The sequence below is a fragment of the Apodemus sylvaticus genome, chromosome 4, assembly GCF_947179515.1.
Source record: "Apodemus sylvaticus chromosome 4, mApoSyl1.1, whole genome shotgun sequence".
In the NCBI taxonomy this organism is placed as follows: domain Eukaryota; kingdom Metazoa; phylum Chordata; class Mammalia; order Rodentia; family Muridae; genus Apodemus; species Apodemus sylvaticus.
This window is the reverse complement of record NC_067475.1, coordinates 127,842,511-127,857,642: the sequence shown is the minus strand read 5'-3', so window position 1 is coordinate 127,857,642 and position 15,132 is coordinate 127,842,511. Positions and strand designations below refer to the sequence as shown.

The following is a 15,132-nucleotide window of genomic DNA, read 5'->3' as shown; positions in this document are numbered from 1 at the left end:
GTTCTGAGGCATTGCATGCATGTGGTTCACATATATATATATATATATATGTAGGCAAAGACTTAAAAACAGAGAAGTAAATATTTATAAGGGGGCTATTTATAAGAACCTGGGGGTTGCAGAGTGGAAGCAGAGGGCCTGCTTAGCATGTGTGAGGGCCAAGGTTCAAGCCCCAGTCCTATACACACAAAGTCTTCACAAGAATAGTTATCCTTCAGTAATAACAAGGCTTGTTAACTTCTAGAATCTACAAACACAGATTATCATTTCTATGTTAGTTACCTTAATATAAAAAGAATCAGAATGATGTTTAGAATTCCCAGGAAGGCTGCAAGTAAGACTGGGGCCGTGTACATGTTGACCTGCAGCCTGATGATGTCCCAGGTCACACCTTTTTCTCCAATGAGTGCAAAGCAAGTCTGAAAAACTAATAAAGAAATATGTGTTGTACAAGTAAGTTCTGATATGAGAGCCAAAAGCCGGACACTATAAAAGCTGCTTACCACAGACAGCCAGTACATAAGAGTCCATATGGACTGTGGGATCTCGGAGAGACTGGGGAAAACTGGCTCTTGGTTAGCGGAGACATTCTATTCTTTTCTTATATAAGTCACAGACATACAAATGTACATATATGTGCACATATATTATTAAATGTGATAATAAATATGTGGCGTTAACATTGCAGGCAGGATTGAATAAGTAGGAAAAACATCTAAGGCGGCTCTTCAGGGAGACGGTATTAAAGACATGAGGCAGATGTGTGCACTAACAAATTATAACAAACCGACTCATCATCTCTTCATCTTTCAGTTTTATTAGTATATACCATTTTTATACAATTGGACTCAAAAAATATCATAATGAGTTCTTCATTCCTGTGGGGGAGGAGGAGTACTGAGAATGGGTCTCAGGCATGCCAAGTATCTACCCTACCACTGAGCTAAACTCTAAACCCTAGCACCTACTTTTCTAAAAATAAAAAAAGAAATCTATTCAATATGAAATTTAGAGTACAATTCATTCAGTAAGAAATTATAAATTTTAGCTGGGCAGTGGTGGTGCAAGCCTTAATCCCAGCACTTGGGAGGCAGAGGCAGGCAGATTTCTGAGTTCGAGGCCAGCCTGGTTTACAGAGTGAGTTCCAGGACAGCCAGGACTACACAGAGAAACGCTGTCTCGAAAAACCAATATATATATATATTTTATTTTAATATATATATTATATATATAAATTTTAAATTGTACTGATTTATGTTTGTATGTGCATGTAGGGTGGGAAGGCTTGCCTGTGAAGGTCGGAGAATAGTTCAAGAGTCTGATCTGTCATTCCACAGTGTGGTCCCACAGGAGCAAACTCAGCCCACCAAGTTTGGCAGTGAAATGCAAAGACTCACTTAGCAATCCTGTTGGCTAAACTAATTAGAATGTTAATCACCTTCATTACAAGAAAGAAAACATGACATTTTCAAGTCAAATATTTTTAATATTACAGTGTAGATAGTCTTTAAATTATGCATATTTACTATCACCTAATAATAAATCTGTGGTGAAACTTGGCTGAGAGGATTTTTCATGGGCCCTGTCAGTACCTGGGATCTAATGTCAGCTGAGGACAAGAGCAGAGTTGGTCCTTGCAATAGCACTGGGTTCAGAGCAGCCAGAAAAACCTCAGTTCTGAGCCCCAGACCTCCCACCTACTTTGGAGATTCTAGACATTCTACACCATGAGATAGAGATCATGTTAATCTGTAAAATGGGCAAACAACACTTAACTAAGAGCTGTGGTACTGAGGCAAATAGTAGTGTATTAAAAACACTGCTGTCCCTCCCTGCTAAGGCTGTAGCTAAGTGGTGGACCGATTGCCTAGCATGCATAAAACCTTGAGTTCTGTCAAAAATGACACAAATACTCACACAGAGAGACACAGAGTTTGGGGGGGATTATTGCTTTTTTTTTTTTTTTTACAGTTTAGTTAACATACAGAATGTTTGGCTCTGCTACTTTATATAAGTATCTGAATCGCTGTACTCTGCTCGCTGACCTCTCTGACTTCCTTGGCTCCCTTCCTCCTTTTTAAGGTTTCTCTTTAGCCACAAAGTATCACAGATCCATCACAGATGGATTAAATTTAAATTTGAATAGTCATGTAAGGACCACCTACCTGGACCTAGAATAAAGCCCAGGGCTTGGCATGTGCTCGTATTGGCCATGGCATTTGTTCTTTCCTGAAGGGAAGTAGCACCAGCAATGTATGATCTGACAACGGCAACATTTCCTAAAGAGAGAGAAAGGGAAGGAATCAGCCTTCAGCTTTAATGCTGACCTCACACCCAGGCGAGCAAGAAATGCTAATGAATAGCATGGTCACTTCTATGCCACTGTACAACGTGTGTAATATTTTGATTGAACAAACACATAACTAATGGAACATAGTATTGTCCCTGATACAGAAAAAATGCAGCTAGGCTAGGGGGTACACATCTGTAATCCCAGCAACTGGGTGACAGAAGCCAGCCTGGGCCACACCGAGTTCTAGGCCAGCCTAAAGTATATATAGTAAGACCTTATCTAAAAACCAACTGCTGACAACAAAACAAGAATCAAAATAAAACAAGCCACCCATAGGACAAAAGATAATTTAAAATGGCATTACAATACCAAGATTTTCTTATCAAATAATAGCAGCTGTGCATTAACTGCAGACTGCTATGCTATAAGGAAATGTGTCCCAAACTATATAGATATGTAATACAGGAGCACTGCACTAAGAGCTTAAAGTAAAATACTTTTAGCTGGAGAGGGCTCGGAGGTTAGGCATTCACACTGCTCCCTTGTAGCACAGGGAGCACAGTTCCTAGCACCCACTTCAGACACCTCACAAGAACTTGTAGCTCCAGCTCCGGGGAAATCAGAGCCATCTACTGGCCTCTGAGGGTACTACTCACACTTGCAAATTTTCACAGACATACATAATAAAATAAAAGTTTTAAAAAAGTATAAATGTATTTTATAGTAAAGACTCTGCTAGGAACCACAGAACATTTAAACTATCATTTACTTCTTCTAATGCAAAAAAAGCTTACTATAATTGTTGGGGAAAGACAGAACCAATACAATAGGGCAAGCAAAGGCCAAAAATAGAAAAGAATGCATTCAAGAAGCCCGAGAGGGCTCCACACTACACACAGCACCTACTGTGTGGCCTGAGGGTGGACACTAGTGAACATGCATGTAGCAGGAGGATCATGGATGGAGCCAGAGTTTGCTGAACCAGGGATGTGAGACTGAGAAGGGATGACACAGGGGAGACATAGCTGTGAACAGTAGGAAGAATGTGACCTAACACACACAAACACACATGTACGCAGAGTTACCTGCTCCAAATCCCACCAATCCACGAGCAATCAACATATAGTACTTATTATGAGCAGCTGGCACGTGGACATACGCATACAGGCAGTTGGCTGCCACCGAAATAGAGATGGAGACGATAAGAGGTTCTTTTCTCGGCCTATAATTAGACCATAAGCCAAATAGAGGTGAAGCTACCATTTGGCCAAGACTATATGAAGCAATAACCCAGCCCAAAAAACTTGCATCAGCTGTCTGATCAATCTGCAAAGAGAAGTAAATGCCTTGAGAGTCATTATACAACAGCAGTCTTCGACTTCTGGCAGTCACAAACATTCCAAGGCAGATTTCTATATGCATGTAAGTCTCAGACACTGGTAACTAAGTACCTAGATCACTTAGTAAAACTATATTTAGCTTGTGACAAATATACAGGCTGTCCTGTAGAGTGGCTGAACCACCTGCATTCCTACCTTTGTAGGCTAGTATTTCTGTGGAGAACTCCTGATCAGGTAATAATCATGGGGGAGTTCGCTGTACATCCAACATCATACCATATGGTAAATACTAAGGATACAGAAATGAAGTGGTATCAATCCTTTGTGTCCACAGAATTGACTTCAGGATGCCAGAAGACACCAGAAGGAGTGCACACACAAGCCTTTCAAATAGAACATGTTTGCAAACCAACTACACATACCTCTACAGGTGTAAGTCATCTCTGATCACTTATAATGCCTACAACAGTGCAAATTCTGTAGACATAGCCGTCACACAGTACAGTTTAGGGAGTGATATTTCCGAACCATGGTTTCTTGAATGTTTTAGATGCAGCTTCAAGGATGAGGAAGAACACCTATACACAGGTTTTCAGATCCAAACTGGGCAATGACAACCAGAGAAAGCTTTCTGGAGGACATGAGAGGTGCAGAGGCGTGAAGAGTGAACCAAAGGTAGAAAGGGGGAAGGGGAGGAGAGAGGAAGGCAACACAGGAAGGAAGGAGAGAAAAGGAGCTGGAAAGGAGCAGGGTGACTGTGTGCAGCCCTGCAGAGCCTGGGTCACTGATAGGGGCCCGGGTGACTGTGTGCAGCCCTGCAGAGCCTGGGTCACTGAAGTAGGTTTAACACATTGCTGTCTACTTATCTACTATAGGCCAAAGCCTAGCACACAGGAATCTCTAAAAAATCAGTAAGCACGGAGTGAGCTGATAAAGAAAAAGAGAAGTTAAGGCTGAGTAATCAGTGTTAAGAGGCAAAGAGTTCCAGGTGCAGGAGAGGACAGAGTAAGCCCTGACCTTCACACATGAAGGATGAAAGTGAACTGAACACAGACACTTTTCTTGTCACTGTTCTAAGACAGAACAGTCTAGCAACTATATAATGTTGGCATTGTCCTAGGCATCATATGTAATCTAGAGATGATTACAGCAAATATCTGAATGTGCACATGATATATGCAAATACTATATCATGTACTGCAAATACTGCATTTATGAAATGGACTTGCACATCCACACATTTTGGTACACTTTGGGGGGGGGGGGACCTGAAAACCAATCTCCCAGGAATCTCAAGAGACAGCCATATATTGCCTATCCTTTTCACAAGTTTTCCTGAAAAACCAAATTAATTCTACAGGAAAATCATGAAGTTCTTCCTTAGAAATATCATCTGTACATTCTAAGAATCCATTTGTCTCCTTGAGGTGCTCTTCCCTAGGGAGGTACTGACAAGATGTGCACAGAGCTGAGGGAGGTGACCACACCTTCACCCTGCCTGTGACTCTCTGGGCAGCTGTCTACTTCTTTGCACAGCACCCTTTCTGCTTTAGATGTTTTTGATTTTGTCTTTACAATAAAGCATATGACCAACTTATACGGCCATTGAGGAACTATTATTTTAAGTTATTCTAGAACAGATCAAACTACAAAATACTAAAGGCACTCCTGAGACAATACTTAATAAAATTAGTGTCACATCTACTATTGGTTCAAGAGGACAGGTTGAAATGCACAAACCTTTTGAAGATATGGCCAGATGGACATTATCACAATAGAAAACCCTGCAAGAGACACACATGTTTACCTGCATTATAATGATATAATCATTATTAGAGCCATAGCTTTTGGAAATATAGCAAAGATTTTTAAAATATTCCGAACCTGAAAATTTATATACACAATGCATAATTTATCAAGCAGTAAAATGTTAATTATCAGAAGAATAATAAACTAATAATAAAATAGAAACAACAAGGTAATTATAGTTGCTGACTATGCTTGACCTAGCATGGGCAAAGAATTTGTCTCTCTTCTCTCATATCATCTTTGCCATAGTGGAAATTCCTGTAAGCTCTGTTGAGTCTTCACAGCACACATGAGTGGAAGAAAGACCAGTTTGTCAGAGGCAAGTCTTCTGCACTGTTTGAAAAAGCAATTCACTACAAGGAAGCTGAGGGATCTGGAACACCAGCTCAAGGGAAGGAATGGGAACGAAGTTACTTGGAGATGGCCATACTTCAAAGGCAAATTCCTGATTTCTGATAGGTTTTCCCACTCAAAAACTATAATGGAAAAACTCTTACACTGTTTGTCAATGTTGCCTTTTTTGCTTTTTTACTTTTCTGTAAAAATAGGGATCAAATCAGGCCTCATAAATTCTAGGTAAGTACTCTACCACCTAGTATACAGCCCAGCCCTATGTGTTCATTCTAAATGTTAGGAAAATCCAGTCAGAAATTATGGAAGGCCTACTCTTAAATGTTTAGCTTTATTTCTGAGTGTACTGACCCATCTCTGTAAACTCGGCACTTGGGAGGCTGAGGCAGGGGGATCAAGAGTTTCAAAGCAACTTGAGACATTGCTTTACATAAAGAAATGCACCACATAGCTCATTCATTTAAAGTATCCAATTCATGGAGGGGACAGGAGCGGGCAACAGGAGTGTAACTATATTCAAAGTGCACTACATAGGGCTGGGATGATGGGTCCGTATGTAAAGTGCTTGCCACGCAAGCATGGAGACCTTAGTGTGGACTCTCGGCATTACAAAGGGCTGGATGTGGAGATCACCATCCTAACCCTAGAGCGGGGGAGGGGGCAGAGTCAGGCAGGTCTAAGATTCATGCACCTCACAGTATCTATCAGTGTTTCTTTATTTACTGGCTTGGGCTGATGGGATGGCTCAGTGGTCAGGAGCACCTATTCTTCTAGAGGACCTGAATTCAGTTCCCAGCACCCCAATGGTGGCACACAGCCATCTGTAACTCTGGATCCCAAGTTCCAAGGGATCCAACAGCTTCTCCACACTTCTTCACATACACACGTGCAGGCAAAACACCCACATAGACAAAATAATAGCAAAAGGGAAAAAATTAAAAAAAAATTTTTTTTTGAGAGAGAGTCTCAGTATGTAGCCTTTGTTACATAAGTTCCAGAGATTGAACTCAGGTCCCTAGTTGAACTTTTGTCCACTGAGTCATCTTGATGTTCCTAATATCTGTTTTAAAGATAATAGAATATTATTAGACTCATCTTCCTGTTTTTGTTTTACTTTGATTTTTAAAGTCTTTTGGGTTTTGTTTTTGTTTGTTATTATTATTATTGTTATTTTATTTTTTGATAGTATTGGCGACCTCTGGCCATACTCGGCATCACTCTATCACTGAGGTACACACAACTGTCTATATATTTGGAATTGCATTGACTCTGATGAATAAAGGTGTTAAAGTGCCAATCTTAGGCAGACCTGGTGGCCCACAGTGAAATCTTAGCACTTAGGCAGCTGAAGCAGGAGGATCAACAGTGTAGGGCACACAGTGAAACTGTCTCAGAAGCTCTCCCACCCAGAACATTAAAGACGTACATTTTACAATAAAGTTACATCAAGTAAAATCTCTAACATGCCAATTAATAGCTGAAGCAATTTTTTCTGTTATAAAACTTGAAACTGTTTTTTTCTTTTCTTTTCTTTTTTCTTTCTTTATTCTTTTTTTTTTTTTTTTTTTTTTTTTTTTTTGGCTTTTTTCGAGACAGGGTTTCTCTGTGTAGCCCTGGCTGACCTGGAACTTACTCTGTAGACCAGGCTGGCCTGGAACTCAGAAATCCGCCTGCCTCTGCCTCCCAAGTGCTGGGATTAAAGGTGTGCGCCACCACCGCCCAGCTTGAAATTGTTTCTTAAAGACAGCTGAGTAATAAAAACTGTTTTAAAGGAAGAAATAAAATCAATCTGGTATGAAGGTACACACCTATAATCTTAATACTAGGGAGGATCAGACATCAGAACCCGGAGTTCAAGGACAGCCTGGGCTACATAGAGAGGCCTTTTCTAAATAGGTAAACTGGGTATGTATTTAATCCCAGCCCTTGAGGGAGGGGCAGACAGATCCCTAAGGCCAGCCTAGTCTACTGAGAAAGTCCCAGGACAACTAGGGCTACACAGAAAAACCTATCTCAAAAAACCAACAACTAAATGGGTAAGTAACTAATCTTAAAACTGTCCAAAGCCAAAGCCTTTTACTCTGAGCTGTAGAACTGTAGCTCCGACACTTACCCACACTGCTGAGGAACATAGTAAGGTAGAGAATCCTCACAGACTTCCATCTACTCTTGTAATGCTCTTGGGTTTCTATCATGCCCCATTCTCTAGGTGGGAAGAAGAAGACGGTTAACATGGTTGAGAGTCCCTAATCTCAAAACTTCAAATCCAAAACATTAACTGCGGGTGGTGATTCCACCACCTGACTTCAGTGAATTACAGCAAAATGCATGTGTACCATCTCCTCCAAAGAGTCAGGAATTAGAAAATCCCATGCATTTCAGATAGTGCACAAGGTCTGGACCTCCTGATCACTAGGAGCAGATATTTATGCATTAATAATTGGGCCACACAGTGGTAATCCCAGAACTCAGGAGGCAGAAGCAAGCAGATCTCTGAGTTGGAAGCTAGCCTGGTCTTCAATCAAGTTCCAGGACAACCAAGGCTATGCAGAAAACTCTGTCTCAAAAACACAAACCAACAAACAAAAGATATGAAAGTTATATAAGAAGTAAAATTTTGGTTGTTTATTTATTTATTTATTTTTATTTTTTGGTTTTTCAAGATGGGGTTTCTCTGTGTGGCCCTGGCTGTCCTGGAACTCTGTAGACCAGGCTGGCCTCAAACTCTGAAATCTGCCTTCCTCTGCCTCCCAAGTGCTGGGATTAAAGGCACACGCCACCACTGCCCAGCAGCAAAATTTATTAATATTGGCTATAGTTATGCTAATTTGCCTCTGAAAAAGCATTTTAAATTTTACTGGATTGTAGGACTTTATTTTTTTAATATTTATTTATTATATATAAGTATACTGTAGCTGTCTTCAGACACCAGAAGATGGCATCCGATCTCATTACAGATGGTTGTGAGCCACCATGTAGTTGCTGGAATTTGAACTCAGGACCTCTGGAAGAGCAGTCAGTGCTCTTAACCGCTGAGCCATCTCTCCAGTCCCTATAGGACTGTATTAATACACCACTGTACACAGTCATTTAGAAGATACAATGGAGTACTATTCAGCCATTAGAAACAATGAATTCATGAAATTCTTAGGCAAATGGATGGAGCTAGAGAACATCATACTAAATGAGGTAACCCAGACTCAAAAGGTGAATCATGGTATGCACTCACTAATAAGTGGATATTAATCTAGAAAACTGGAATACCCAAAACATAATCCACACATCAAATGAGGTACAAGAAGAAAGGAAGAGTGGCCCCTTGTTCTGGAAAGACTCAGTGAAGCAGTATTCAGCAAAACCAGAACGGGGAAGTGGGAAGGGGTGGGTGGGAGGACAGGAGGAGAGAAGGGGGCTTATGGGACTTTCGGGGAGTGGGGGGGGCTAGGAAAGGGGAAATCATTTGAAATGTAAATAAAAAATATATCGAATAAAAAAAAGAAAAAAAATGATTTCAAAGGAAGAAATGAAATAACTAAATGTTTAAGTTTTAGAAACACTGATATATACTGAAACAATGCTTCTAGGCTCTAAAGTCTGGTGAAACATGGTAGTTTAAATTATCCCTTTACAAGGGCAAATAGGTTTCATTAAACAGAAATTATGTTGAACTAAAAAAAAAAAAGGTAAAATATTTTTCAAAGCAATTATTTTGTTTTTTTCAAGATTCCATGTTGATATGCTGTGCGTGTGCATATGGTGGCCTGATGGCAGAGGGCCAGCCTGGCTAGCCAGGTTGCTCTAGGATCCCCGTCCCTTACTTTCAGTGCTGGAATTATAGGTGGGTCATCATAACCACATGGCATTTACATGAGTTTCTAGGGATCCAAGTTGTTGGCTCCCCTTTTCTATTGCTACATGCAAGAGAAATGTGTTAATCTAACAGGATAAATGAACGACTTTCTCAAGAAAGGTTACAAAAACTAGCCACAAGAAATACAACTCCCGACAAATCGGCAACCAACAAATTGGGAAAAGATCTTCACCAACCCTACATCAGATAGAGGGCTAATATCCAATATATACAAAGAACTCAAGAAGTTAGACCCCAGAAAACCAAATAACCCTATTAAAAAATGAGGTACAGAGTTCAAAGAATTCTCACCTGAAGAACTTTGGATGGTGGAGAAACATCTTAAAAAATGCTCAACTTCATTAGTCATCAGGGAAATGCAAATCAAAACAACCCTGAGATTTCACCTTACACCAGTCAGAATGGCTAAGATTAAAAACTCAGGAGACAGCAGGTGTTGGCGAGGATGTGGAGAAAGAGGAACACTCCTCCACTGCTGGTGGACTTGCAAATTGGTATAACCACTCTGGAAATCAGTCTGGCGGTTCCTCAGAAAACTGGGCATGTCACTTCCGAAAGATCCTGCTATACCACTCCTGGGCATATACCCAGAGGATTCCCTAGCATGTAATAAGGTTACATGCTCCACTATGTTCATAGAAGCCCTATTTATAATAGCCAGAAGCTGGAAAGAACCCAGGTGTCCCTCAACAGAAGAATGGATGCAAAAAATGTGGTATATATACACAATGGAGTACTATTCAGCCATTAGAAACAATGAATTCATGAAATTCTTAGGCAAATGGATGGAGCTGGAGAACATCATACTAAGTGAGGTAACCCAGTCTCAAAAGATCAATCATGGTATGAACTCACTAATAAGTGGATATTAGCCTGGAAAACTGGAATACCCAAAACATAATCCATACATCAAATGAGGTACAAGAAGAACGGAGGAGTGGCCCCTGGTTCTGGAAAGACTCAGTGTAGCAGTATAAGGCAAAACCAGAACAGGGAAGTGGGAAGGGGTGGGTGGGAGAACAGGGGGAGGGAAGGGGGCTTATGTGACTTTCGGGGAGTGGGGGACCAGAAAAGGGGAAATCATTTGAAATGTAAATAAAAAATATATCGAATGAAAAAAAAAAACCTGAATAGAATATGGGGGAAGCAGAAGTTTAGTTAAGTAAGTAGGCTTGGCCAACTTTTGGCTCTTTCTCTTTCATACATGCTTGTCTTCTTAAGTAGATTACACTAAAGCTGGACCAGCTGATGTACCAGAACACATGGATTCTGAGCCCTTTGCTTTTGAACAATCCACTTCCTCTATAAGGTATGCTACAGAAGCCATTGGCCAACTCTTGAGCGTTGCTGCACATTTTTGTAACCATACAGCTCTCCTTAAAGACACTGTGATCTAGAACTTTACTTTTGTAAATGGTTTCCCACCACTTTCTGTGTTTTCTTTGTGGGTATTAACTTGATTCTCTCCTGTCTGATTCAAACCACCGTGGCAAAGACAGCTGCATCACCAGGGATGCAGGGAACCCCACCACCGTTCGTTCACCAGGCACCTCTGAAGTTCACAGTGCACAGCACTCTCAAACAGCTAATGCCAATCAGGAAAAATTTTCAGAGCCCTCATTTTTGCACAGTGTGTGGGGAAAGCATTTCTTTATGATTTTATGTTTTATGTTGAAATTGCACAAGTTTGGGGTTAAATACCAAACCTCTGATACAAGCTGTCCCCCAAGAATGTATCAACAATCAAACTGTATATATGAAATGAGAGACTTTACAAGATACTCATGAAAACTTCCTCTGAAAACTTAGGTATCAAAAGACCTGGATCCAAGGTTGGGCTTCGACACTTTTGAACAGCAATGATGGCAGAAAACAACATAGCTGCTTCTGGGCTTCTCAGTTTCCATTCCATTAAACTGGTTGATTGGACCAAAGCAGCCATGGTCCATCTGGTATAACTAAATATGAAGTTCAATGGAAAGCTCTAGATACAGGGCCAAATGTCCAGACTTATAAACTGTGGCAACCAGAGGGACTGTGTGGAGAAAATGTGTGAGCCCTCAGGTGTGCTACCAGAGGTAGAGAAGTTGAAAAGTTCCAGAGAAGATGTCTAAGATATTAGATATCTGTGAGGAGAAAAATGAAGATATGTAAGAACAATAATCTCTCTGCTCCTTTGAATCCATTTGATGTATAAACACCATTCTTCACTTTTATTCTCAAATTTCCAACTCTCTTAAACATGTTTTTATGCTATTCAGTGTTTTAATATTCGTGAAGCTCACTAGGTGGACTGAGTTGCTGGAATGTGACACACATAAGAAGGAACAAGGACTCTAGAGGCAGAAGCTGAAGGAAATAGATTTTGCATTCCATGGGCTTGTGTGCAATCCTTGGAGAGAACTCTGGTCATTAGCAGGCCAGAGAAGAGTGAGAAGAAGAATGTTTACCCATTTTATCCAAAACTCAAGGATGTGTATATAGGGGAAGACCAGTCTAAATACTGTTTATTCAAGGCCTCTTATCAGCTACTGGGGTTCTAGAATTTACTTCTAAGACGGCTTTAGCAGTAGCATGTTGGTTGAAGTTGTGGGATACAGTATCAGGAAGTTGTCCTGACATTCAAATGTAGGAAGTAGCATGTGAGGCAGAGGTGGGTGTCAGTAAATGTACCCTCATATTTACCCCGATAGATCTGAGAATTGGCACTTATGATAGTGAATATTGAGAAGGAAGAGGGTGTTGGGGATGATGGAAGAGGGCTGGACCATGTTTGAATTCAAAGTGATTATGATCCTGCCAACAGGAAATGCCTACTAGATTGTAAACATGACTGAAGAGGGTTTCTTATCAGCACGATTTGATTTAGCAATATTAAAATATAGACATTGTGTCTATTCCTATTTTTAGTCATAGACTTTTCTTGTCTCTTTTCATTCCTCCCTCCCTTCCTTTGTTTCTCCCTCCCTTCCTTCTTTTCCCCTTCCTCTCTTCCTGCTTTCCTCCTCCCAACAAAGTCATCTTTCAAAAAACACAATTGTGGAGAGAGCATACACTACCAGCTTAATGACACACCTGAAAGCCCTGGAACAAAAAGAAGCTATTTCACCCAGGAGGAGTAGAAGGCAGGAAATCATCAAACTCAGGGCCGAAATCAATCAAGTAGAAACAAAGAGAACCATACAAAGAATCAACAAAACCAGGAGCTGGTTCTTTGAGAAAATCAACAAGATAGATAAACCCTTAGCCAGACTAACCAAAGGGCACAGAGACAGTATCCAGATTAACAAACTTAGAAATGAAAAGGGAGATACAACAACAGAAACTGAGGAAATTCAAAAAATCATTAGATCCTACTACAAAAGCCTATACTCAAAACAACTGGAGAATCTGGAGGAAATGGACAGTTTCCTAGACAGATATCCGACACCAAAACTAAATCAGGATCAAATAGATCAACTAAACAGTCCCATAACACCTGAAGAAATAAAAAGGGTCATAGAAAGTCTCCCAACCAAAAAAAGCACCGGCCCAGATGGCTTCAGTGCAGAGTTCTATCAGACCTTCATAGAAGACCTAACACCAATACTCTTCAAACTATTCCACAAAATAGAAACAGAAGGAACTCTACCCAACTCGTTCTATGAAGCCACATAGTAGAATTAGAGACAGGTACAACATGGCACGCACGTGCCTATATACACAAAAATGAAGGGGCAAATACACAAATACAGTAGATATATTTTGGGGGCTGGAGAGATGGCTCAGCAGTTAAGAGCACTGACTGTTCTTCCAGAGGTCTACCACCAGCAATAGTGTACTCACATACATTAAATAAATAAATAAATAAATGAATAAATGAATAAATATTTTTTAAAAAGATCAACTTTTCCATAATTACTCTCATGTTTCTGGCATTCATTCTTGATGGAAGCATATTACTATTGCTGTGCGCTATTCTGGCTGGAATGACGTAACCTAAGACCGTGCCAGCCCGGAGCTTCCTGAAGTACTGCCCTTTGCTCTGACATGAACTCCCAAATAAGTTCTACTTGCGGACCAAAGAGCTTATGGTGCTACAGCAGACTTGTTTTTGTCTTCTGAATAAATGTATAACCTGGACTAAACGTGAGTATGCTAACTGACATGCTATCTTTGTTAGGTGATACCTGAGTGTTTTATGCTCACTCAATGACTACACAAGTACCAGAGTTTGCAAATTTTCCTCTATGTGGGTACTACTATTTCCACAAATCCAGAAACACTTAACAGAAAAAATGCCCAATTATGTTCCAAGAGTATTTTCTTTTGGAGAAAGGGCTTGGTTGATTTGGTTTTGTGGCCACTGTTGTTTAAGAGATGGTTCTATGCCAAGCTGGCCACAGACTCTAAATCCTCTTCTCTCAGTAAAGTTATGGTACCAAAATGTCTGTGGTCCCAGAGTATTATATAAAATAGACTGTGAAGTTGTTAAATTTAATCATCATTGAAAAGCTTTCTTTTTTCAAATGTAATGGCTTAGAAGTGTCAGAAAGAGGCTGGCAGTAGGTCATGACTTTTGATCCCAGCACTCGGGAGGCAGAGGCATCTCTCTGAGTTGTAGGCCAGCCTAGATCAAGTTCCAGGACAGCCAGGACTACACAAAGAAACCCTATCTCAAACAAACAAACAAACAAACAAACAAGAAATGGCAGAGATGAAGAAACATGTTTAGATCTACTACTTGCCAAGGAAAGTCGTTACTGATAAATGTGTCTCATTTTTATTATATTTACTCATTTTTTTATTGTTTGTATTATGTGTTTTGAGTGCTGCAGGATGCATGTGGAGGTCTAAGGATAAGCTGAGAGTCAGTTTTCTCTACCCAGCAGATCCAAGAATCAAAGACAAGGCCATTAAGCTCAGAAGCAAGTTCCTACATCCACTAAACCATCTTTCTAGCCCCCATTACTGGTACATTCTAAGTATTTAAAATACTGCATATTTTATATATACAGATCGAGATATAAAACACCTGAAAAAGATAAACTCAGATTTGTGTATTACAAAATCAACATATTTGAATGTATACAATTACAGTTAATTACATACTGGGAAAAGCATGAATCATTGAATCTCAGAGTATGGATTCTTGTATCAATTTAATATGTTGTTAGTATTATACTTTTAGAGACCCATTATTAATCTCTGATGATTATAAATTAAACACATGATCACTTTATAAGAAGGATCAGGGTGGTGGTGGCACACGCCTTTAGTCCTAGCACTCAGGAAGCAGAAGCAGATATATCTCTGTGTGTTTGAGGCCAGCCTGGGCTACGGGGAGTTTCAGGGCATCCACAGGTACATAAGGAAACTCTAGTTCAAAAACAAAAGCAAAACCAAAATCTTTCCTAGCCAAGAGGCAGTTACATGTTCAGTGCCAACCTTGTTAAGCAGTGGATGCAGGGCACCCTGGACTATAAAGT

At 40.2% G+C, this 15,132-nt stretch overlaps 1 protein-coding gene across 1 annotated transcript in view; it reads right to left on the bottom strand.

The window, feature by feature from the left end:
* Mfsd8 (major facilitator superfamily domain containing 8) overlaps positions 1-15,132 on the bottom strand; it is a 32,883-nt gene that overhangs the window by 14,156 nt on the left and 3,595 nt on the right. The window contains exons 2-6 of the mRNA XM_052180589.1: positions 7,907-7,998; positions 5,374-5,417; positions 3,379-3,619; positions 2,166-2,279; positions 283-427 (exon numbers count right to left, since the gene is read on the bottom strand). Coding sequence (XP_052036549.1) covers positions 283-427; positions 2,166-2,279; positions 3,379-3,619; positions 5,374-5,417; positions 7,907-7,998 — 636 coding nt within the window. The remainder of the gene's footprint in view (positions 1-282; positions 428-2,165; positions 2,280-3,378; positions 3,620-5,373; positions 5,418-7,906; positions 7,999-15,132) is intronic.